Genomic DNA, 25,648 nt, shown 5'->3' with positions numbered 1-25,648 from the left:
GAGAAAAGGAGACCTCAGTTTTGTTTTGGGATCCTGTGAAAGATGCATCGGGTGCCTGGGAAGGAAAGAAGTCATACAAAGCTGTAGCAGATAAATACAGGAACATATGTTTAAAACAAGCAGCAGATTATAGTTTAAAATAAAAAGCAGCACTAAATTCCCAGTATATATAGCAATGAAAAGCAATTTGCAGTAAACAGGTATTCAAGGTGCATTTAAACTCAGTACTATTCAGCAATTATACAGTATAAAGCAATGGAACATGCCACAGCTTGCTTGTTCTTTATTTTATATTTCACCCATCCTCCAAGGAGGCATACATAGTTGTCCTCCCTCATTTTATCCTTACAACAACCCTGTGAGTTAAGTCTTCATTGCAGAGTAGGGGTTTGAACTCGAGTCTCCCAGGTCCTATTCCAACACTTCAACCATGACACCACACTGGCTGGATTGCATGTTGTTTTCTTCAAAACTCTTATAATGTACTGTCAGCATTCCATAACCCCTCAGTTCCTCCAGTTTTGTCCCTGATTTTATACAAAATAAAAGTGCAGATCCTTACAGAAAGAGGCTTTTGCTTTCAGCTCATTTCAAAGGACTAATGGCTGTGAGATGTGGTTAGCTTGTGCATCGTCTAGGGATAGTCTCTCTCTAAAACAGCACTTGCAAACTGAGATGGGTTTCAGTTGCCTCTCAGGCATGAAATAATGCATAACAATACGACCCACAGATTACAGACTACTGAAGATTTTGTAATTGTATTTTTTGTCTGTGCAACCTATCTTGGGACCTTAGGGCAAGCAAGAAATAATAAATAAATGCATAGATAAATAATAAACAAATAAAAAAGAATAGCAGTAGAAACAAACCCTAACATAATAATAACATGATGGATTTTGCATCAGCTCCCCAGGGAAAGTGCTCCCACATTAATCAGTCCATAGAATGGCAAGAAGGACTGCCAGGTACTGAAAAGGGCACAGGACCATGATGCACATCTGCATATCATTTGCATATGCTAATTCATGCTGTATGGGCAGCTGGGGTCTCATTGGCACGGCATTTTGCAGCATGCCATAAAAGCAAAGTTTTTAAAGTGTTTGCTCAGCCAGCTTTAAAGTCAGCAGCACAAAAACTGTTATGTGCTTTATGTTTTTATTGTTATGCTTTACTGATGATTAAGGAAACAACTGCAAAATCATCAGTCTCTGTCAATCACTCTTGGAGCCTAGGCTGAAGGGTGGGTAAGAAACACCAGAAATACATAACCAACAACTAAGGGCAGTAGAAACAAAATCTAATCTAATAACATGATAACGTATACAGCATTATTGTCAGCTTGAGGTCACATTCATGCTCTATATCCATTGTTGACTGTCATGCTTTCTTCCAAAGAACTGCAGGTAGGGAGTTATTCTTGTTTGCTGTTATGTATTTTTGTGCTTTTATACTGTAAACTACCCTGTGATCCTTGGATATATACGTTTTTTAAATAAATAAATTATCTCCCACAGAGATCCAATTCCCAGCCCTATTAACAAACTATAGAATTCACAGAGAAGCCATGTGTAACTGAGATGTGACCTTATGACCCTGGTCATAAGGTCACTTGCCAGTGAAGATGCTGCCACAGTCATTCACGAGGCACTGAATGGAGGGATTCATGTGGTGGTCCACTGAGTACCCACCAACAATGCCCCTGGCAGAAGCCAATATGATGTGATGGAATCCAGGCCACACACACCCTTTCAGAGAGAGCCAAAGGGGCCTAGTGGTGAGAAGGTTGGACTAGGATCTGGAAGGCCAGGGTTCAAATCCTGCAGCTCACTGGGTGACCTTGGGCTAGTCATTGTTCTCAGCCTGCCTTAACCCTTGTGGTCCCTTCCAACTCTACCTCACAGGGTTGTTGTGAGAATGAAATGTGGAGGGGGACCAGCCATGTATGCCCCCTTGAACTTATTGGAAGGAAGGTGGGAGAGAAATGAAATGCACCAAATATATTTGTGTAGAATCCTCAGGTGAGACTCATGGATCTGGCTTGCCACTGTGGGAAACTAGGAGAACAGGACTAGGAGAATTTCCAGACTCACTTTTTTTGGGTGGGATTCAATCACTTCCTAGCAAGTTGATTTGCAGCTTTCCTCCAAAAGATCAGAATGAATGAATGAATTTATTTGCAATAATGAAAGCACACTAGAAATTGTGGGATAACACTTGCTTTGACACAACTGCTGTCTAATTTTCCCACGAATAAATCAGGATGGATGCTCATGAAACAGCTGGCGCCATCTAATCTCTCTGCAAACAAATCAGACAGAATGCTGGTTATCTAGGACTGGAAGCAGGGATGTCAGAGGGAAACAGAAATGGCTGAGGTTTGCATGCTCGCTTGCTTGTCCCTAAGTGGAAAGGTGGAAAGGTGAGAGTGTTTGTGTGAGAGAATGAATGAATGAATGAGCTTTCTTTGTTATGTGTGTGAGAGAGAATGGGAGGGATGGGCACCCCCACTCTCTTTTTGCTTTGGTCCTTCCCATCCACCATTGGCATGTGGCCCCCGGAAGCTTAGTAAGAAGGGAACCTGGCTCCCTGGGCTAAAGATGGGCCTTGCCTGGAGCAACAGAGAAACAAATCATCCCAAACGTCTTCTTGTGCACAGCATGGAAGTCTGTCCAAGACAGTTGTGGGATTGCAAAAGGCCCTTTTAAGGGCCCTTTAAGACAGACAATGGGCATTCTGGAATCAGGGGAGATTCTAGGAATGTTGACCACAGAACAACTGAAACAGCTTAAGGGACTACTACCCTCTATCAACTGAAGTTCGAGTAAGTTTTCTAATAAAGGGGGCTATTAAACATTAAACGCCAAAACTTTAGTAATTCCTGTGTGTCATGGACAATGATCTGATATAGTTTTTAACTGATACATGTGGCTTAACATATTACATAAGAATGGGCCCATCGAGGGAGATGAGGTGTGGTTTGAAGGAACCTTATCTTTCAACTTCCAGCTTCTATTTTTTAAAAAAACAAAAACAAAACAGTTGCAATTTTTATTTTATGAGCCTCCCATTCTGTCAGGCTGCAAAGAACTGGGTGTATATGATTTTCAAAATATTCTTTGAAAGTACTTTATTAAAGTTTAACAAATAATTAATTATTCAACAGTTTCTTTTCCCTAAAGTTGTCTCATACCAAACTCCAGTGCTAAGAATGCTACGCAATCGCAAAGATTTGTAAACCGATGTGACAAGCAAATATTTATTTCATAAATTCTGACAATCCAAGAGTTATATTTGATGTATTTCTATACAAGGCTTCATTCCTCCTTTCAAATGGGGTTGTCACTAAATTCCTCAGTTTGGTCCAGTTACAGAAAAATCCCTGCTCCATCTCGCATATTCGGTGAATTTATACAGCTCAATTATTATTATTACATTTCTAAAAAGCAAGAAGCATGACCACAGCTCAAGGATTCTCCATTCAGGCAAAAGTTCTTGAGGGCACAGAGCAGAACCAGTGAAAGATGTGATCTGGAAGGACGGCCTGAAGGGTCCCCATCCCTTCTCTTGGGCTCAGGCCCCCTCAAATAATTATGGGCACTGTAGTTTGCTCAGGGTTTCTGGGAATTGTAACTCTGGGAGGCGTAAACTAGTCCCCAGAATTCTTTGAGGGAAAGAATATGCTTTGCATATGTAGAACATGGAACATGGAATATAGGACTTTGTTGGATAACACAGATACAGTGGAACCTTGGGTTATGTACCATCCTCCTTACAAATGCTTTGGGTAACGAGCTTTGCTAACCTGGAAGTAGATGCTCCTTGTTGCGAACTTTGCCCCGAGATGCGAGCGGAAGTTGCACGCAGGCGGTGTGGCAGCAGCGGGAGGCCCCATTAGTGAAAGCGCGCCTCAGGTTAACTGTTTTGACTTAAGAACAGACCTTCGGAATGAATTAAGTTCGTTACTGGAGGTTTCACTGTAATGAGTGTCCCAAACACAAGACTGTCATCATTGCATGAGAGTTGTGATGCTTTAACATCCATATTGCAGCGCTTCAAGAAACCCGAAGAGCAGCAGAGGGACAACTGAAGGAAGAAAAAGGAGGCTATACATTCTTCTGGAAGGGTCTACCTGAACAAGAATGTTGAATACATAGAGTAGGCTTTGCTATCAAAAATGATCTTGTGAAGCTCTTGTCAGAAGTCCCTACCGGCATTAATGAGCAACTTTTAATCCTTCAATTAAAACTTGCCCAAACCCAACAGGCTACTATTTTAAGCACTTATGCACCAACACTGGATGCCAATGAAGACATTAAAGAATTTTCCCCCCTAGCTGGATGCCATCCTATCAGAGATGCCTAAGGTTATCGTCCTGGGTGATTTTAATGCAAGAGTTGGAGAGATTTTGATCTGTGGCCTGGGACTATTGCGAACAAAGGAATTGGCAGCAGCAACCAGAATGGAATCTTACTTTGACTGTATGTGCAGCACACAACCTTCTTATTACCAACACACTCTTTTGACAAAAAAATAAATTTGAAATATCACGGAGGCACCCTCAGTCGAACCACTGGCACCTCTTCAAGTATGTAATTATCTGAGCTAAAGATTGCTGTGATGTGCTCCTTACCAGAGCTATGACGGGTGCCGACGACTGCTGGACGGATCACCAACTAATACGCTCCATGATGGCTATCTAGATTATACCTCAACGCAGGCTTCAAGGAAGGAAACCAAGGCACAAAATGAACACTCAAGCGCCCCTAAGAAAAAAACCTATGCCAACGCTAAGGCTGAGGTTCAAAGAAGAACCAGAGAAGTAAAGAACACCTGGTGGATAAAAAAAGTTCAAGAGATCCAGCACTTAGCTGACACTGTTGAAGCACTGAGGTTTTTTAAAGCCACAAAGACCATCTATGGGCCAGTAAATCATGGCATATGCCCCCTATGCTCAACAGACGGGTACCACACTTCTAAAGGATAAATAAGCTTTTGCACTGTGCTGGAAAGAACATTACCAGCATCTCCTTAACCGCAACTTCCCCGTAGCTGCTGAGGTCCTCTCACAAATTCCACAAAAACAAATTAGAGATGAGCTTGCAATCTGGGAGAGTTGTGTACAGCTATTAACCAAATGAAAAACAACAAAGTCAGCGGACCTGATGGGATATCTGCCAAAGTTTTCAAAGTGGGTGGAATTGAACTTACACAACAACTTCGCAAGCTCATTGAAAAAATCTGGGAGAGAGAGGAGATCTCAGCAGACTTTAGGGATGCCAAAATTATCAGCCTTTTTAAAAAAGGTGATAGAACGGATTGCAGAAACTATTGAGGCATCTCTTCATTAGCTGCAGCTGGCAAAATTCTGTCAAGGATCTTAGCAAACCGTCTTCTAATTATATCCGAGGCTACCCTTCCTGAATCCTAAAATGGTTTTTGACTTTCTAGGGGGACAATGGACATGATTTTCACTGCTTGACACCTTCAAGAAAAATGCAGACAGCAAAACCAACCCCTGTATTTGGCGTTTATTGATCTGACTAAGGCTTTCGACACTGTAAATTGTAATGCCCTGTGGACTGTCCTTCTGAAAATTGGCTGCCCAGATAAATTTGTGAACACCCTTCGGCTCCTCCATGATAATATGACAGCAACAATTGCAGATAACAATGGCTCTCAAGGTGAACCATTCACAGTGGGATTAGGTGTGAAACAGGGATGCATTATCACCCCAACTCTATTCATTATTTTCACTGCCATGATCCCATACATTTTCAAAAGGAAACTCCCCACGGGGTAGAAATCTTATATCAATAACAGTGACATGATCCACATGTGGTGGACGTGTGAAAAGATTAAGACTTTTTTGGCGAAAATATACGATGAATTAAAAAAGATGATGGGGATAACTTTTACTAAAAAAACGGAGGCATTTCTATTAAGTATTTTAGACAAAGAGGAGGTTAAGTCGGTTATGATTCACTGGGCCAAAGATTTTGGGTATAATATACAGCTGAGTGATTGGGTAAAATTATGGAAAGAAGGTTTAAAATTTACTGCATGCAATGCCCTAAAAGAAAATGTGATGAAAATGATGTATAGATGGTATATTACACCTGTCAAGTTAGCGAAAATGTATAAAGTCAGTAATAAATGTTGGAAATGTAAAGAAAAAGAGGGAACATTTTATCACATGTGGTGGGAATGTAAAAAGGTGAAATGCTTCTGGGAGATGATATATAATGAGATGAAAAAAATGTTGAAATATACATTCATAAAGAAACCAGAAGCATTTTTACTGGGCATTGTGGGGAGTGATATAAATAGAAAGGAATGTAAGCTCTTTTTATATGCAACAACAGCAGCAAGAATATTACTGGCCCAAAAATGGAAGCAAGAAGAATTACCGACGATTGACGAATGGAGGATGAAGTTAATGGACTATGCAGAACTAGGTAAACTAACAGGAAGGATTCGAAACCAGCGGGACCAGAAATTCACGGAAGACTGGAGTAAATTTACGGACAATTTGAAAAGTATTTGTGAAGATCAGATGATGTTTGTAGGTTTGCAAGAAGTTTTGTGAGGAGTATTATTAGCAGTATTGCAAAAATGGAGAAGGGGAAGGATGATTTGTTAAGAGATGTAAAGGCAATATAAAGTTAAGAAATGCATAAGAAGTGGTTAAAACGGTGGATCATCAGAGGTGCTGATGGAAGTCTAAAAAGATTGTATAAGTGATAAGTTTTGTGGTACATTTTATAATTTATATGTTAAAATCAATAAAAAATTATTTTTGAAAAAAGTATTTTAGACAAAGAGATCCCAAAAATTTAAGAGAGATATTCTTGTATGCAACTGCAGCAGCTCGAATACTCGTTGCCAAGGGATGGAAAGATCAGGAGGCTCCAAAAAGAACAGACTGGCAAATTAAATTACAGGAATTGGTGGAGATGGCTCAGTTGACTAGCAAACTCAGAGGAAACTCAAAGCAAAAATTTGCAGAAAAATGGGATGATTATAGAAGATATGTTCAAAAATACAATAATAGTTTTGACTCCATGCTAGCTTTCAAGTGACAAAAGAAGTAAAAGGAGGTGGATAACAATTAAGGATTTATGATGTTTTCTGAATGTACTGAAAAATCTATATAGAAAGGTTCATTGTTTTGTGTACATTCAATTGTAAGATAAAATATATGCGAAGGGACTTGACAGGAAGTCAAAATTGAAGAAAAGATTTATAAGATAAAAAGGAAAAAATATTTATTTTCATTATTATCACTATTTTTTGTGTGTGTTTGTGTGGGTGTGTGTTTTGTATGGAATGTTTGGGAGGAAATAATACGGTAAATAACAAATAACAAACAAAATATTGATGTGTGTAATTTTTATTTCTCAATTATATTTTGTGGTAGTATGGTTGTAATGTTTTTTGTAACATAAAATCATTCAATAAAATTATTTTTTAAAAAGAAAGAAATCTTATATTGAACAGATGGAAATCTCTTTGACTTGAGTAGGCTGAAAGCAAAGAGTAAGATTACCATAACTTCCGTTGTAGAGCTGCAATATGCTGATGACAATGTAGTGTGTGCACACTCAGAGGATGACCTCCAAACCATCCTAAATATCTTCGCAGAAGCCTTGGCCTATCGCTCAACATCCAAAAAACCAAAGTGCTGCACCAACAAGCACAAAACAACCCTTCCGCAGCGCCACAAATCCAACTCAGTGGTATAATGTTGGAAAGTGTTGATCACTTTCCCTACCTTTCCACAAGGGCCAACATAGATGCCGAAATCCAGCATTGCCTGAGCTCAGCAAGTGCAGCTTTCTCCCGATTGAAGGGCAGAGTGTTTGAGGACTGGGACATTTGCAGGGAAACCAAAATGCCTGTTTACAAAGCTATTGTGCTACCAACCTTACTGTATGCTTGTGAAACATGGACCACTTGTAAACACCATCTCCAAACTCCTCGAAAGATTCCATCAACGGGGTCTCCAAAATTTTTTACATACCACTTGGGAAGACAGGCGAACTAATGCCAGTGAACTGGAAGAAGCAAAGATCATGAGTATCAAAGCAATGATTCTTCAACATCAGCTTCGTTGGACTGGTCATGTTGTTCAGGTGCCTGATTATCGTCTTCCAAAGCAACTACCGTACTCTATTCCGAACTTAAAAATGGAAAGTGTAATGCTGGTGGTCAACAAAAGAGGTTTAAAGACTCTCTTAAGGCAAATCTTAAAAAATGTAGTATAAACACCAACAACTGGGGAACACTGGCCTGTGAGCGTTTCAGTTGGAGAACAGCCTTTACCAAAGGTGTCCTGGGCTTTGAAGACGCTCAAACTCAGGACGAAAGGGAGAAAGGTGCTAAGAGAAAGGCACATTTGGAAAACCCTCACCGTGATTAACTCCCGCATGGAAACCCCACTGCAGAAGGACATGAGGATCCAGAATTGGCCTCCACAGTCACTTACGGACCCCCTGTTAAAACTGTGTTCATGGAAGACGATCTTACTCAGCTACAAGCAGCAGCATGCATAGTTTGTACACAATGTGCAGGCTGCAATTCTATACACAGAACTCAGTAGGGTTTAGTTCTGAGTAAATGTATAATTGCATTGCTAGAAGCTTCATAAAAACGTTCAGAGGTACTATGCTATGCTTATCTACTCCAGAGTTAATTACCAGTGAGTTCAATGAGGCCCACTTCTAGATAAATGGGATTAGGACTGCAATCTCAGTCTTGCCAGTTTGCTGCCGCTGAATTCATCCTAAAACGGGAAGCTTCACCCGCCTTTCTTCTTTTTTGACCCCTCCTAGCCAGGTATGGATGTTTCACAGAAATGCAGACCAACTTTGCGTATTCAGAAGCTAGTTTCTTGTAATGGTACCCCACCTTTCCTTAAAGGGCGAGGGACGGTGTAAGCTAACCCATTTCCTCCTAGATGACTGTGGAAGAGATGTTGCGGCGCTCGCTGGAGCCGGCTGCACGCTTTTTGCGCCCGATCCAAGAGCAGGAGGTGGCGCTGTGCGGCTGCTCAAACCACACACGGAAGGAAATAAAAGGGGAGGAGGAGGAGCTGCAGCAGCAGCAGCAGCAGCCGCGGTTGCAATTGTAACTGCAGCCCCGCCGGCGGAGGGAGGAGCCTCCGCAATCCTCGCCGCCGCCGCCGCCCCGGGAGCCCTCGCAGGCCGGGCCTTGCGGTACGTGCCCTCGGCGGGGCGAGCAGCCGGCTGTCCGCGGCTCGCCCGCTGCCCCCTCCGGGCGCGCCCGCCTCGCCTCTCCGGTCCCCGGGAAGGGGGCGCGGCGCTGGGCCCCGCACGGACGGAGCCTCCGGCGCCCCCTCGCTTGCCAGGCCCCCCGGATCCGGCAGCGTTTCCGCGGGGAGGGGGGGGCAAAATGGTTCCGATTCAAAGCGAGAAAACGCGCCTGCTTCCTCCAGGTCTTTCCGCCCCCGGGGCTTCTCCCTCCGGAGCCGGCTGCCCTTCCCTCTTCCCGGCTCCCCATCCCGCCTTTGTCTCCTAAAAGCGCCCCCCCCGGCCAGTTGACCCATCAGACGGGGTCGCTCGAGGACGCCCAGTACAGCCAGCTGTTTTCTGGTGCTCGCTGCCTGCTTAAGCCAGCTGCCTTTTCAAAACTTGTCTCTTTGAAACAGAGATGCTCTTTTTCATGAATTCCCCGTTTTAAAGAACTTTGCAGCTGGTCTTTCGACACAGCCAATTAGAAGGAGGAAGGGCCATGACTGCTCACTGGTGAGAGCAGCATTTCCAGAACTTGGGTCTCCAGCTGCCTTAGGACTACAATTTCCATGCCCACTGGTCCTGCCAGCTAGGGATGATGGGAGTTGTACCCCAACAGCAGCTGGAGACCCAAGTTAGGGAAAGACTAGGTTAGAGCATCTGCTGTGCATGTAGGAGCTCCCAGGTTCAGTCCCAGCATCTCCAGGTAGGGCTCAGGGACACTTCCTTCCTGCTGCCAGTCAGTGTAGGCAATACTGAGCCAGGTAGACCACAAGGCAGCTTCCTATCTTCCTAAGAAGTTCACTAACTCATTCCCGTTTCTGGTAACCTAACCCACCTGCGTTCATTTTACAGCAAGTTGTTTTTAAAGTTACTTTTAACTGTTTTACAATAAATTTGCTTTTTCAAAAAAGAAATGTAATCTGCAAACGAGTATCAAGCCTGTTGATTAACTTGCCATGCTCAATTGTTCTAACAAAGTGAATACATTTCTTTTTAACCAGTCGGATGGCTAACCCTGCTTTGTCTCCTCCCGACAGGCCACCACCCCACCGTCACCCTGGCGCTGCGCTGTTTGGACGGTGTATTCCTTTCCCCCACGGAGAATGACTTTGTCAACAAGATTGTGGAGGAATTGGACCACTTCCTGCTTCACAACCAGCTGGAGAAGTAAGTGGCTCCTGTCAGCAGCTGGCGGATGCAGCTGTCCTCCTCTGCTTTAGGCCTTTGTATGGTAGTCTGCCACAGGTGAGGCAGTGAGGTGCCCTCCAGGTCCCTGACCATTGGCTGTGCGCTGGCTGGCTCTGATTGGAGGCAGCATCCAACAACATTTAGAGGACACCCTGTTTGTTAGCGCTGGTCTCCCAAGTCCAGCGCTGCAGGTGCCCAAGCTGGAAGGCGCCTTGGGTACCGACCATGTTCGGAAAAGGCTAAGGACCTAAGAAGAGCCTTACTAGATCAGACCAAAGGCCTGTTCAGTTTCACATCCTGCTCTCGTAGTGGCCCACCAGGTGCCTATAGAAACCAGGCAAATGAACTCAGCACAACAGCAGCCTCCCTGCCTGTGATTCCCAGCTTCTGGCCCTCAGGGCCTGCTGTCTCTGACTCTGGAAGCAGAGTGAAGCCATTGTGGCTAGTAGCCACTTATAGCCCTGGATTTCTCTGACCCTCTTTCAAACCCCTCCACGTTGGTGTCCATCGCTGCTGCTTGTGGAACTGAATCACACCGTTTAACTGTGTGGTGTGTGAATAAATACTTTCTTTTGTCCATCCTGAATCTTCCAGCGTTCGGTTTCATTGAATGTTCTAGTGTTACGCGAGAGGGAGACGAGTTTTTCTCTTTCCCCTTCCTCCATGATGTACATCATTTGACACACTTCTATCATGTCTCCTCCTCCTCACCTGTCCTCTGTACTAAAAGCCCTAAATGCTGTAACCTTTCCTCATAGGGAGTTTCTCCATCCCTTTGGTCATTTTGGCTGCCCTTTTTTGAACCTTTTCCAACTCTGCAATATCCTTTTTGCGATGAGATGGCCAGAACTGTATACAGTACAGTGGTACCTTGGGTTACATATGCTTCAGGTTACAGACTCTGCTAACCCAGAAATAGTACCTCAGGTTAAGAACTTTGCTTCAGGATGAGAACAGAAATTGTGCTCTGGCGGCGCGGCGGCAGCAGGAGGCCCCATTAGCTAAAGTGGTGCTTCAGGTTAAGAACAGTTTCAGGTTAAGAACGGACCTCCGGAACGAATTAAGTACTTAACCTGAGGTACCCACTGTATTCTAAATGTGGTTGCATCATAGATTTGTATAACTGCATTATCCTATTGGCAGTTTTATTTTCAGTTTTCCCCCTAATGATTTCCAGCATAGAATTTGCCTTTTTCACAGCTCCCACACATCAGGTACACAGTTTCATTGAGCTCCTCACCACAACTCCAAGGTCTCACTCCTGGTCAGTCATTGCCGGTTCGGACCTCATGCGAAATTATTATTTTTTGCCCCTCCTTTACACTTGCTTACATTGCCATTTTACTGACCATTCCCTCCATTTGGAAAGGTCTCTTCGGAGCTCCTCCCTTTCTGTTCTAATGCCCTGCACAGTTTAGTATCATCAGCACACATGGTCACCACACTGCTCATCCCAAACTCTAGATTGTTTATGAACAAGTTAAATAGCACAGGCCCCAATACCAATCAGACACCCTCCCCCCCAAAAAAATGGAAAAGGGAAAAAGAAAGGCTGGGCAAATACAAAGTGTGCCTTGCTCCTTACTTCTACCCTGTATCACTGCAGTTTCTCCCCAGGGGTTAGGAGTCCTTCTGTGCTATAGAGCAACGATTCATTGATGAATCTGCTTTAGTTCCATAACTTGAAGGCACAGAAAATTGAATTCTTTAAAGTTATCTACTATTCAGGGTTGCAGTGAGACACTACCTGCCCAAAGATAAAAAAGAGGAAAGTGCTTTATATGTCTTGGGCAGCTTAAATTAAGTATGGAAGCTGTCCGTTCTACGCTTATATAATACGTGCACATTCTGTTCCTGCCATTGCCTATTTGTTGGCACCTGTCTGTCTCGAGAGACAGTGGAGTGGGCCTCTGGGGGTGAAGTCAAACTGCTGCATTTGCCACACCAAAGTGACCTCCCTGGGGCACAAGGCTGGGCTCTTTGTATGGAGGTCCTGGGCTGCCCAGACGACAAGACCCTCCCTCCTGGCCTCGCTGACGTGGTCCAGAGGAAAGCAGAGCGAGACATTTGGTACCAGTTTGGTTGCTGGAAGAAGGCGTACCAGGCACCACCCAACTGCCTTAGGGACTTTGCTCCGGATTTGTGTAGGGTTTACTCCTGAGTCTTGTCTTCTCCTGAAGATGTTCCGCTAGGCAGTGGAGGTTTAGAGTCAGAGTTTTCCTTCTCCTAGGTGGGCCTCCTTCCCAGGTGGACGAGCCCCACCTGCCCCTCACTTCCCTTGACAGCATATGCAGAAACTGTCTTCTTGACCGTTGGACCCACTCTTGGTCTTGTCCACTCCATCCGCCGGAGCCTGTCTTCACATGCATTTATGCTTAATATGTCTGATATCTCCCTCCCCATTTTTTCAAACTACATTATCAGCTGTCCAAATGCACATTTTTTCCAACCTCACATTTGGTGTTTGACTGTACACTAAAAGAACACCCTTGATGGTTAGAGATGATTTGCGTTGTAGTTCAGTGATATCTGGAGGGCTTTAGTCTTTCCCTGCCCCCTTCCTTATGAATGCGAGTTGTTTTTACCACAGCTGCAAAATGGCCAGAAATTGGGGGACATCTGGCACAACCTCTGACCACTCCCTACTGACTCTTCTGTCCTTTCCCTTTCCTTTTCCAGAGTCCTCTTGTTTCCTCCGCTGTCCAGTCGCCTGCGGTACTTGATCCACAGGACTGTGGATGATGTCGACCAGCTGAGCAGCTTTTCGGTTGGAGAAGGCTGGAGGAGGAGGACGGTGGTCTGTCACTCAGCGATCAGGTTGGACTCTCACAGTTCTACAGCCCTTGACTCACTTTCTCCCCAAGGGCAAAGACTGCAGCGGGGAAACTTTCCCAGCCTGTGGGCTGAATTCTTATCTCCCACAATTCCAGTGGGGCATTTTGACAGGTGGGCTGAGCTGCCAGTTGCCTGATGTCAGCATGACATCAGCGGAAGCATTTTCCTCAGGGGTTTGCAAGTGCTGGTGGTTAGTGGTGTTGGCAAAACCCTCTTTCAGCAGACAGCTCCAACTGCATCTGCCCCACACCCTCCATATAGGACATCCGGTGTGGGGCAAGTGGGCATGGCTTGGGAAGACAGCCTTTGCAAGCCAAATTCAGACTCCAGTTGGGAGGTTCCTGTAAAATGTTCCTTAAAATGTAAGCCAGGCTCCTGAGTGTTGAGGAATTCAGAAGCTCCCTCCACATGGGGCAGCAAACAGGAATTCTGGGAAGCACGAGCTACTGGCTGATGGGATTAATGCTGACAGCGAGCTCCTTTGAAGCTGCCACCTGACGTGGGGGGGGCGTTGATAATTGGGTGGCCCATTGGAAAGGTCTATCAGCTCCTACTCTATAAGAAATATGTAAGCAGGACCTGATGTTCATGCGCTTAAAGCGGCAAACCAGGGATGTCGTCAGTGGTCAGCGATGATGGGCGTTGTAGTCCCAGAGGGCCACAGGGAGATTTAATTTGGAGTAAACTTGCAATAGGGTTAGGTAAGGTTGGATTTCTTACTGAGGAAAGCACTTTGTTTTGGGGTCCCGTGCTTGAAAGGGAGCAGTTCACAGGGAGCAGGTCACACATGACGAGCTCCTTGGAACGCCTCCTTTCTGCTGTTCTTCTTCCTCTCTTGGGTTTAGGTTGCCAGATGAACCAGATGATCAAAATGGCTCCTGTAGCAGTGCCCCCAGCTCAGGCCACCCTCCCCAGTCAAGAAGCAGAGGAGGCCGACCCAGAGGAGGCCCACATCACATGGACACGCTGGCAGATGGCTCCCAAGGCCGGAAGGGAGGTGGCCGGGGCAGGAGGCAGCCCCGGAGGAAGCCGGACAGAGCTCTGTATGTTCCCAGAGCCATGCGCAAGAAGCCTGAGGGCTTGAGGCAGGAAGGTGCGGAGGCCTTTGCGAGTGAGGTGGCCGGCTTTGGGGTCAGTGAGGATGGTCACCAGATGTCCAGTGCCACTCATAGCACCAAAAGGATACCAGCTGCCAACAGCTTACCTGCCAGCAGTGATCCCTGCGTGCATCACCCAGAGGCTGAAAGCCCTAGAGAGATGTGTACAGATAATTTGGAGCTCAGTAGTATAAGTGGCGAAGGGGCTATGGAGCACTCAAGCTGCCTTCTGTCGGAATGTGTGTCTAATCCATCAAAGCTGGATGGCCAGAGCAACGTCGGCCAGGTAGTCTCAGTGCTGGAGAGCAGCCCAAGCCTGACTGCACTGGAAAGCCCTAGTAAAGATAGCAGAGATGCTTTGGTCCCAGAGTGCTGTGAAACCTCAGGCCTTCCAGAAGAGCAGAAGAAAGAGCCTTCTGGTGGGGTGCTGTCCAAAGAAAGTGGACATCAGCCTTTGCCAGAAGGCCAGAATGAGAGACCTCTAGATGCTGTTGCTCTAGAGTTGAGCGTAAGCTTTTCAGTTGCAGAAAACCAGGATTCCCCTGTACTGGAAAGTGGTGTTTTCCCACCTGTTCTGGAAGACCATGTGAGAGACATTGCAGATGCCATTTTGTCGGAGCCTCATAATGATCTCTCCCTTGCAGAAGATAAGGGCGATGATTGCGCTTGTGCCACTGAGCTAGAATGTAGCGAGATGCTGCCCTTGCCGGAAGATGGCGCTGTGGATGACCTTGCATTCCAACGAAGCCCAGAGGCATCAGCACTGGAAACCCAGGACAAGGACTGCACTGAGGCATTGGAGTGTAGCCAAACAGAGTCCTACGGGGACGCTCAGGGTCAAAGTAGTCCTTGTGGCTCTGGGCCAGATGGGGCACCCACTCCTGTAATGGAAAGTGGCAAAGATCGACCCGCGTTGGATCCACAGGCTCTCCCCTTTTTGAGTACTTCTCTATCTGATCCTGATAAAGCCAACCTCGTATTTGAAAGCCAGGAGAAAGCAGTGGTAGACCTGGAAGGTAACCAGTGGCCTGGGCTAGAATTCTCTTCTGGAGATAGAAGTGTGGGGCACTCTGCAGTGGAAGAAAAGGACAGCATCTTTGAGGATGATTGCGGCACTGAACTCTTACAAGAGGTAATAGATTTAACTTACAGACTTGTTTCTGAGTGGGTTGGTTCAGACGTAACAGTAAGCCAAGGTTTAGCACTATGGTTGCATTCAGATGTAACAGTAAACCATGGTTTAGCACTATGGCTGTGGAACACTAAGGCAGCTTTTGCTAACCAGGAGCCCTTTCTGCTGTGCTGCCTGGTGCTCAGTGGCAGAGCAAGCCAATTGGGCGCCTGGGGCTGCACGCATGCCTTGTGCCTAGGGGCGGGGCTGGGCAGGACGCTCCGTGGGGCCTCCAAGGAGTCTGCCTGCCTCCTGCCACTCAGCTGCCCTACAGCTGAGGAGGAGGTGGCGGGCGGACCGTTTGGGGCAGTGCGGAGCCTGCGGGCGTGCTGCAGGCCCCACGGTGAGTGTCGCCCGGCATTTTGTCACCCCCCTCGGTGGTGACACCTGGGGCGGCCTGCCCCCACCGTCCCCCTCTTCCTCCACCCCTGCTGGCCCTGATGGGAGTTGTGGTCCAAAACATCTGGGGCCACCAGGTTGGCAAAGGCTGTGTTAAGCCATTCAGTGTGGTTTCTTTTAGCCACATTGTTCCCAGGCTGCTTGTAGGTGCCCACAGCTCTAGTAATTCCACTTTGCTGCTTCCTCTCTTCAGCAGGGAGACAAGCCACAGTGCAGCTGGTTTGCATCACATCCCAACCAGCATTTGTGGCTTGCTTCTCCCAAAGAAGCCATGATTGGGTCACGCAGAGCAAACCACATGGCTTTGCCCCCACTGGCGTAAGCCCATGGGGAACTGTGGCTCCAGGGCTCAAAAGGCTTCCCCATCCTGGTCTACTGTGGCTGGCAGTGGTGCTTTAAGTTCTTGGGAAAGGGGTCTCCTGCTACCTAGGGAAGCTCCTTTTTGTCTGGAGCTGCCAAGGGTTGACTCTGGGGCCTTCTGCACAAAATGCTTAAGAACTTATGAAGCTGCCTTCTACTGAGTCAGACTCTTGGTCCATCTAGTATTTCCCTACTCCAGGAAGAGCCTCCAGACGTTATTGGGCTACAAGCTAGCATGGCCAGCTGTCAGGGTGATGGGAGTTGTAGTCCAACTGTACCTGGAGGCATCACGTTTTCTACCCCTGGTCTACACTGATGGGCAGCAGCTCCCCAGAATTTCAAAGGGGGTCTCTCCCACCCCTACCTGGAGATGCCAGGGACTGAACCTCCACAGGCAGATTTGGGTCCTTTATCCCTGACATAGGATCCTTCCTCAGTTTCAGCAACAAGCAACCAAAATGCTAAAGTAGCAGCATAACAAAGGATTACTCTGGGGCTCAGCTAGCACCCAAAAGCCCCTCCTGTGTAGAGCTGCCCTTCGGCACAAAAAAGGGAGAGGTGGATCAGCAGAACCGTGTGGGGAAAAACTGTTACTGGATCACGCCTGCACCATCCACTCTCTTGCCATTTTAGCAGTCTGGCTTCCCCAGAAAAACCCTGGGAACTGTAGCTGCTTAATGTTTTCCTAATTACTCCTAGCAGTCTGTACAAACTACAGTTCCCAGGATCCTTTGGAGGGAGCCACGGCTATTAAAGTGGTATAGTCATGCTTCGACTGTAGGGTGTGGACTGTACCACTTGAGGCTGTCGGTGGAGTGTTGTATGTTTGAAGGCTCCCCAAGGGGGAAACCCCTAGGTTGTATTCAGCTGCGTCCTGCCTCAGGGGCAGGACTAGCACAGAATACCACCTGCTCTTTGCATGTAGAAAACAAACTCATAGAGCAGGTGTGGGGATGCTGCTGAAGAGGCCTTGGCAATTTATACAGTATTTTTCGCACGATTGGACGCACCGGACCATAGGACGCACCTAGTTTTCAGGGTGGGAAATCAAGGAAAAAATATGATCCCCCCCCCCGCCCCGCAGCTCTGGGAGCAGTGGACAGGCTGCACGCAGCCTGTGCGCTACTCCAAGACCTTCTCCCTGCTTTTGCGGGAGGTGGCGGAATTCCCCCACCTCCCGCAAAAGCCCACAGGAGCCCCGCGTGACTCCTGCGGGCTTTTCGACCAGGAGGGAGAAGGGACTGAAACGGCCAGTCAGTCCCTTCTCCCTCCTTGGGGAAAAGCCCCCAAGAGCCGCTCGCTCTTTAAAGGCTGCGCGGCTCCTGCGGGCTTTTCTGCGAGGTGGGGGAATTCCCCCACCTCCTAGAAAAGCCAGCAAAGCCGCGCAGCCCATTTAAAGAGCGCACGGCTTTTGCCTGCTTTTGCGGGAGGTGGGGGAATTCCCCCATCTCCCGCAAAAGCCCACAGGAGGGTTGGAGAGTAGCGGGAAGGCGTCACGCGCCTCCCCGCTGCCCCCCATCCTCTGGGGCTGGCGATGGGGGAAGCGCTGCTTTCCCCACCGCCAGCCTCAAAGCCGGGTTGGAGAGTAGCGGGAAGGCGTCGCGCGCCTTCCTGCTGCCCCCCATCCTCTGGGGCTGGCGATGGGGGAAGTGCTGCTTTCCCCACCGCCAGCCTCGAAGCCGGGTTGGAGAGTAGCGGGAAGGCGTCGCGCGCCTTCCTGCTGCCCCCCATCCTCTGGGGCGGGCAATGGGGGAAGCGCTGCTTTCCCCACCGCCAGCCTCAAAGAGCAGACTCTCCTGGCTTCAGCGGAAGCAACGCGAAGCCTCTGGAGTGCAGGCTTCGGAGGCTTTGCCTTGCTATCGCTGAAGCCAGGGAGCCTGCATTTGCTCCATAGGACGCACACAAATTTCCCCTTCATTTTTGGAGGGGAAAAAGTGCGTCCTATAGAGCGAAAAATACGGTAGTTTTCAACAGATATATCACCAGCTAAAAGTCGTGAGATACCGATATATCATGATGCCTGAAATAAGGAGGAAGCAGCAGCTGAGGGGTGATTCCTGGATGTGGACTTCAGACCAGCCCAAGTTGTTGTAATCTACTCTCTCCTTACTGGTCTCTCTTGGGAGAGAGAGGGAGAAGGAGGGAGATCAGCAAAGTAAGAGGTTTATTTTTTGTGATCAGGCAATAAGATCGACTTGGCTTGGCTCCTGCGTTTGCTATGCTGGGTCTTCAGTCAGAGGCGAAAGGGCAGGAGACCCTGATCTTTGCACGTGGGTGAGCTCTTTGCAAGCTATCGGGGAATCTTCTTCCCCTTCAGAAATGTAGGACACAATATATTACCAGGTCAAAAATTATGAAACTGTTATTGTGATCTGGACTTCAAACCGGGTTTGGACGATGTATCGATACCACACTCAACCCTATTCCTGAACTACAAGTCCCATCAGTTAGCCTGGCCAATGACCAAGGCTAATGCAGTTACAGTTCAGCAACTTCTGTAGGTTCAAAGATACCCCACAACTGACGTGGAAGAAAACAGAAGACCAGCTTTCTAGTTTTCTACTTGCAGGGTGATTTTTAATGGGGAAATGTTGAAAAATGCAGCAGTACATCTGCATGCTGAAGTGGTCTAGAAAAAGCTTTGCCACCTGTTTCTGCTGATGGTGTAGCTTGATCCTGACTGTGTTCCATGTACAGATGTTTCCTATCTGTAAATATTTCTTGTTCCTGCAATGTTCTTTCTCTTCTTTTCTCCTGCCCCTAGATCACAAATTACTTGACCATAAAGGACATAAGCATTGAGAAAATCCAGTTTGATTACTCCAGCTATGGGGAAGCACAGATCAATGAAGGAGATTTTGGCCATGTGCTAGAGATATATGATTTTTCGCCCTTGCTAAAAACCGAGCATCTTCTGGAGGCCTTTGCAGAGTTCCAGTAAGTAGATGGGCAAGGGACTTCCTGGTCTGGACTGGCTGAATGCTGGAAGTGGTATTACACTGAATCAGACAATTAGTCCATCTGGTTCAGGGCTGTACATACTGACTGGTATCTATGAAATTTCAACCAGGGCATGTGCCCAACTCAGACCTGGAGATGTTGGCAAGCCAGAGGCATGATGCAGAGTTTAGGGACACATTCCAGCCAGGAAAAAGCATTCAAGGAGGAAGCAAAGCAGGGCCAGTGAGAGGTGTGGCCTGGGGACAAGGGTGTACAACTGGGATGGTGTGGGTGCCTTGGAGAGAGAGGGGGGGGGGCTCTGTTAATATTTTTATCTGGGTGGAACTATCCGTGGCTTCATGTAACTGACAAGCAACACTGTGGTCTGTCTTTTAGAGAGAGTGGATTTAAGCTACAGTGGGTCGATGATACTCATGCTCTTGGGATCTTCTCCAGTTTGGCAGCAGGTAATTTTGGATTTTCTGTAAGAATGCCTGTGAGTTTAGGGCTGACCGATGTCCCCGCCTGCATTTTCCTCTCCTTTCCACTCCAGCGATGGCATTCTCAGATCAGGAGAATGCACAAGACAAGCAGAGCTGGTTACAAATGACATACATATCGGGAAGGAGGAACCTCTGGCTGTCTCTGCATCTGTTGTTTGCTTATCTCCTAGGCAGCTGATCTTCCTTGGTCCGCCCAACTCTTAGGGAATGTTCCCTGCCAAGGAGAGTAATAAAAGGGAGGTAACTGATGGATTGTGGAGAGAGGCGCTTCATGTGGAATGGCAGACTATGGTTTGCTATTGTGCAAGTGAAGCTTGGACTCTCTACCATCCTGTTGCTATGATACTTGAATCAACAAACCATGGTTTGCACAAAATAGGAAGTTAGGAAATGGAATTGGAAGGGGCAATGCTTGAGCCCAATCCTTGCTTTCCAGAGGCAAAACCATGGTTTGGGGTTGCATGGGAGCCAAATGTGTGCGATATGCATCCCCTCTGGCTCCTGCCTCCTGTTGCTGGGGGAGCCTTTTGTGCACTCACCTGGTGGCTGCATGTGTAGGGAGGAATGGGTGTGAACAATCTTCCCTAGACATTTGACACTCCCAAGCACTGGGCAGCAATCATGGCATCAATCTATGCTTTGCTCCAGAAATAATTTGACTCCCTCTGTGGCAACCCTGGGAGAGAGTTCAGGTCAGCCTTCCACAAGCTGGTGCCCTCCAGATAACGTGATTGGACTACAATGCCCATCAGCCCTAGGCAGCGTGTGCCTGCTGGGATTCTTGGGAGCTGTAGTCCAAAACCATGCTTGGTCTTATTTCTGAAAAATCGTACTTTCTTTTTCAGCTTCTCAAGCCTTGGAACAGAGCTATACCTCCCTAAAGATCCGACACCTAATCCATGGAACAAGGCAGTCAAAAATCAAGGCTCTTCAGCGGCCAAGTAAGAGCATTTTTGAAGCTGCTGCTGCTTCAAAGACCTCTGGCACCCCACCTCCCAAGAGGCAATGTCCTACTCACATATGTAGATGGATGTCTGTCACTTTACTGCTAAGGTCTAAAGCCCCATCTGCTCTGTATGTGTAAAGCAGTTTCAGACCACTTTAAGTGGTAATGGCTTCTTCCCTCAGTGAATTCTGGGAGCTGTAGTTTGTTGCTGAGAGTGTTGTTGGGAGACGCCTCTTCCCCTCACAGAGCTACAATTCCCAGAGTGGTTGAACAGTCAGTCCCTCTTCCCAAAGAACTATGTAAGAGGATGTGGGTCAGAGTGCTGCCCTTCCAACTTCCTCTTTCGTCTCTTTGTACTTCCAAGGTCCTCACCTCCTCCTCACAAAGGGGGCACTGGCTGGAGCTTAGAGGCTCACAGCTGCCAGGCTAATTCCTTATGGCCCCCACGTTTCTGATCTGAGGTTTAAAGTCTAGCTAATGAGCCAACAAGGATCATACAGTGGTTTTTGAACCTGGTGTGGCAGATGCAGGAAGGTTCACTTGGGTGGGGTAAAGCAAGGGCTGGAAACTTCAGGCCCAGTGGCTTCTGGACCTCTCTCTCTCTGACCCTTGAGACTTCCCACAGGCCACATGCTCAGTGGCCTGGCTTTGCTCCTGCCTTGTTTTTGCCCTTGAGTTCTGATAATGGAATTGTTGAAGTGGGAGCTGTGATCTGGGACTGAAAGCTGGTAGCAGAGTTTGTCTAGAGCAGAGGTGGTGGTGGGAAAGTTGTGGCTCTTGGTGTTTCTGGACCACAGCTCCCATCACCCCTGGCCATTAGCCATGCTGGCTGAGGCTGATGGGAGCTGGAGTCCCAACATCCACTGCACAGGTTCCCCACTCCTGGCTTAGAGAGAAAGCAATGTATAGTGTGAGCGTTAATGAGGGCAAGACCAGCTGTGAAAGGCAGCAGCAGCAGCAGCACTGTTGAAAAGAGCAGGACTCGGTTGCTGCAAAGAACCAGATTGTCAGCATATTCCATAGGAAGGGATATGAAATGTCAGCATTATTGTGTGTTGAAGGGATGCTGGTTTTATATAGTTTAAGCTTTAAATATGTTCTGGTTTCAAACTCATCCCAGTTCACGACGCAATTGTGAAGTAGTCTGCATTTGCCACAGTGGTTTGTCCGCTAAGTGGAGTTTCAACAAACCACAGTCCCCCATGTTTGGATGTGATGGGAAACTGTGGCTTGTCTCCAAGGTGGATGCCTTCAACCATTTCCTCCTGCACACATCGGAAGAGGGGAGAGTATCCAAGTCAGTTCACTGACACATTTGTGTATCGGGAAGCTATAATTCCTGTTATGTGTGAACTGGCCCAGTGAATTTAGCTAGGCTCTTAGCAGGAAGTGGACTGAGTAAGAAACTTTCTCTCTGAGGTGCTGATTTTCTTTTTTAATATACTTTCAGGGAGGTGATAGTGTTCATGCTTGGCTTTTTAAATTTTTTTTTTGAAGTCTTAAAAAACGGTGTTCATCACTTGCAATGCTATGCCCCACCCAGCTGCCTTCATGTCTAGACCAGCCCATCTCCCTTCTGTGGAAAGAGAACCTGGGAGTCCAAACCCCTTTTGCCAGACCCTTCAGACTCCCCACCCTGGACCAGGCTGCGTCTCTCTCCCACTGCACCCCTTTTGCTCCATGACTCCTTCTCCTCTTCCATTTCCCCCCAGAGCTCCTTCAGCTGGCCAAAGAGAGACCTCAGACGGACATGGCCGTGGCTCGGAGGCTGGTGACCAGGGCCCTGGGATTACAGCGCAAACCTCCACGGAGCTCCGGCTGGCAAGTGCTGGATCCAGCAGAAAGCACAAGCTTGCCAGAGTAAAAAGCAGGTTGCCCTGTGTGGCTTGAGGTGATGGTCTGGGGGTAGTATTAAAACTGTACTCCTCACTTACGATGATTGCAGGCCTCATCTGTGCTCAGCTGGCTCGCTGGTGGTTGCAGGTTTCTTTTACTATGGAAGTAGTAAGGAGTTGTGGTTATAGTGGCTGGTTGTGTTTCAAACCGGACAGGGATTCCAAGCCCATGAGAGTTATTGTTGGGCACTGAACTTCCTTGACGCTTGCTGGGAAGGAGGCTGACCTTCATACAGGCACCACAAGAGGGTGCTCTAGCACAAGAAGAGCTGTCCCAATTAGCCAAGTGCAATAGAACTGAAATACCTTATAAAGGTTTTCTTCTATGTATATGTGACTTGGCTGATATTATTTTAATTTAAAAACCTGCGCTCTGAAAAGTTGGCCGGGGCTGGGATCTGGTGTTTTGTTTGCACGGGACGTTCCTTGGGCCCATTAAGGTGGAATTGGACAATTTTTGTTTCCCTTTCCATGTCTCTTCCAAACCTCTTGTGAAGTGGAGAGGAGAGAGCACAATTTCCAGGGGTGGGAGTGCAGAAGATGCACCCCCTGCCCCCTCCATTCACCCATTTCAGGTTCCAAGTGTGTGTGTTTGAAAATCAGGTTTGGATCTCCTTGTGGGGGGAATGCAGCAACTGAAGGATCAAGTGCTTCCTTGCCATTTGTCCACTAGAAATTCTCCCAGAGGAGCCACTGTGCATTGAAGAGATGAGATGGAGGCAGAATGTATACTTAAGGGGTGGGGGGCTCTCGCAGTTCCAACCATCCCTGACCCCAGTGCAAATGCTTGCTGGACCGGACGGGAAGCAGGGTCTTAACAGCATCAGGAGGGCCAGAGCTGCCCCAGCTCTAGTCTGCTTCTACCCCACATTGAGCCCCCCTGTAGGTGAGCACTTAGCTGCAAACTCACTGGAAGGAAAACTTCCATTCAGTTATGTAGGGAGAACCAGTGAGACACACATCCCTGCCCCCGCCTGGAGGGGGGGGGGCTGTTTTAGTTTACAAGCAGACAGGAGAGAGACATGTTTGCAGGAGTCAATATCTTATTTACTGAAGTTTGTAAATATTTTTTTTCTGGGTTTTCTTCTTTAAAATTAAAGCTGTTAATACACAAATCAACATGCACGGTGGTTTTCTGAATCCTCTGTTGCCCACTATCTTGTAACAACTACTTCCTGTTCTCTAACTGGTTCCTTTTTGGGGAAGTGGCCCCTTCTGGATCTTAACTTTCTTCTCCGTTAGTGATAAGAGAGGGAAAACTGCCCATTTGCCATAAGTTGTGTTTGTAAAAAACCAACCTGGAACAAACAAGTATAGGAGATCAATCCTGCCTGGCAGCAGATTCATAGAATCATAGAGTTGGAGGAGACCACAAGGGCCATCGAGTCCAACCCCCTGCCAAGCAGGAAACACCATTGTGGGAGGTGGCTGTGATTCTTCAGTGGGTCAGGTAGAGATTCAGTCTCCTCTCGCTCTCTCCTTTAGTTGCAAGGCCACAGCCAGCACCTGACTTCCCCAAGCTGCGTGTCGCTGCCAGTTACCAATGGAAGAAGGGGAAAGCCAGTGATGGGCTTGGCTTGGCTGCAGCATCAGGACCATGAAGCGTCATGGGCTGGCTCCATGGCTCTGTCAAGCTCCCTGCTCCCATGTCGCTCTGCCTTGGTAACCAGCAGCGATGCACAACATTGGGAATCCAGGTCAGCCCATTGCAGCTCCACTTGAGCAGGCCTGTTACTGATTAAGCCAGTGCTCCTCAAACTGGGATCTCCAGCTGTTATTGGACTACAACTCCCATCACCCCTAGCTAGCAGGACCAGGGGTCAGGGATGATGGGAGCTGTAGTCCAACAACAGCTGGGGGGCCCAAGTTTGAGAAGCACTGGAAACCCTTGCATTGGAATCAGGCTCAGGGCCTAAATTTTGGAAGCACTGGCTCAATTGCTGTGAACAAGCCTGCTTAACTCAATTATGGACTGACCTCTGCATACCCACCTGTTTCACTTCAGCAATGTGGGCTCTACCCAGAGCCTATGGGCACCAGAAGCAGCTTGAGGGCACATGGAAAGAGTTTGACTGCTGGCCATATCAGCCAGGGAAGGAGGAGAACTTTAGCGCTTAAGCTGATAGCCCAGCCTTCAGTCACCATAACTGAGCAGCTGCCTGAAGGTGTGGCAGGCGAGAGGCATCTCCTGCTTGCAGACTTCTGTGCTGGGAACGGACCGCAGCTCAGTGGCAGAGCACATGGCTTGAGGCAGAAAATCCTATCCCTGGCACCTGCAGGCGATGGCTTGTGAATCTTAAAATTAAGTAGCCGGTGCTGGAAGGCTCTCCCGTGGAGACCCTGGAGTGCCCCTGCCAGTCAGAGTAGAGGGTGCTCAGCTGGATGGATAAGTGGTCTGACTTGCTGGAAGGCAACTTTTGATGTCTCTCTAATCCCTTCTATTGATTGCCACTCAGAATGGCCACATCCTGGGCAGCATGGGATGTAGCTGTGTTCCTGATCCCAGTATTGCACATTGGAGGAGCTGCTCTGGCAGTTACTATGCTGCTGCTGCTGCAGCCTCCACATGGCTGACGTAGCACAGCTGCCAGGCTCAGGTAGTCTGGAACAAGCCTCACTCTTCCCAAAGAGGCAAAGTTTCTGACAAACTCCACTGTGGTGGATGAAGTATAATGCAGATTCCTGCCCCCCCCCCACTCCCTTGCAGTAGTAGTTGGAGACCTTGCCTGGCATTTCCATACAGCCCAGCTCCAGACAACATTTTTTCTATTTTGGTTGTAGCATAATGGCAGCAACGGTGGAGGGATGGAGGTGGCCTGTGTTGTGGTCCTCAGGCTATTCTAAACTGCTGCTGTCAATCATTCACAAATAAGGCCTCTGGATGTCTCATCCAGCTCCTACCCATGGGAAACAAGCCCCCCTTCTCAACTTGGTAGCTGCTGCGTGGCTCCTCCTGCCCCTCATGCGCCAGGCCAGCTTGACCACCCCACATCGCTTGCTTTGCATCATTGCAGTGTGGACTTTGGGTGCCTTGACATACTGCTGGCTTTGGTTCCTGGT

General features: G+C 47.7%; 1 protein-coding gene and 1 long non-coding RNA gene across 3 annotated transcripts in view; one reads left to right on the top strand and one right to left on the bottom strand.

Moving 5' to 3' along the window:
* The window catches only part of LOC310750723, an 84,081-nt gene extending 75,700 nt beyond the window's left edge, over positions 1 to 8,381 (bottom strand). The window contains exon 1 of the long non-coding RNA XR_014542191.1: positions 8,273 to 8,381. This is a non-coding gene — a long non-coding RNA (uncharacterized lncRNA). The remainder of the gene's footprint in view (positions 1 to 8,272) is intronic.
* R3HCC1 (R3H domain and coiled-coil containing 1) lies at positions 2,748 to 22,626 on the top strand. 2 transcript variants are annotated; one of them, XM_083588703.1, is made up of 8 exons: positions 2,748 to 2,821; positions 10,292 to 10,421; positions 13,122 to 13,259; positions 14,123 to 15,506; positions 19,069 to 19,241; positions 19,641 to 19,711; positions 20,593 to 20,688; positions 22,406 to 22,626. In XM_083588703.1, the coding sequence occupies exons 4-8, from the start codon at positions 14,235 to 14,237 to the stop codon at positions 22,555 to 22,557; spliced, it is 1,764 nt and encodes a 587-aa protein (XP_083444829.1). In that variant the 5' UTR covers positions 2,748 to 2,821; positions 10,292 to 10,421; positions 13,122 to 13,259; positions 14,123 to 14,234; the 3' UTR covers positions 22,558 to 22,626. The 2 variants fall into 2 exon arrangements, with proteins under 2 accessions (XP_083444829.1, XP_083444830.1); XM_083588704.1 differs by lacking the exon at positions 2,748 to 2,821 and adding an exon at positions 9,088 to 9,215.
* The last annotated feature ends 3,022 nt before the right edge of the window (positions 22,627 to 25,648 follow it).

The sequence above is a fragment of the Podarcis filfolensis genome (assembly GCF_964270895.1).
Source record: "Podarcis filfolensis genome assembly, chromosome: 15".
Lineage (NCBI taxonomy): Eukaryota > Metazoa > Chordata > Lepidosauria > Squamata > Lacertidae > Podarcis > Podarcis filfolensis.
Note: the sequence above shows the minus strand (reverse complement) of the source record. Positions and strands in the feature narration are given on the sequence as shown.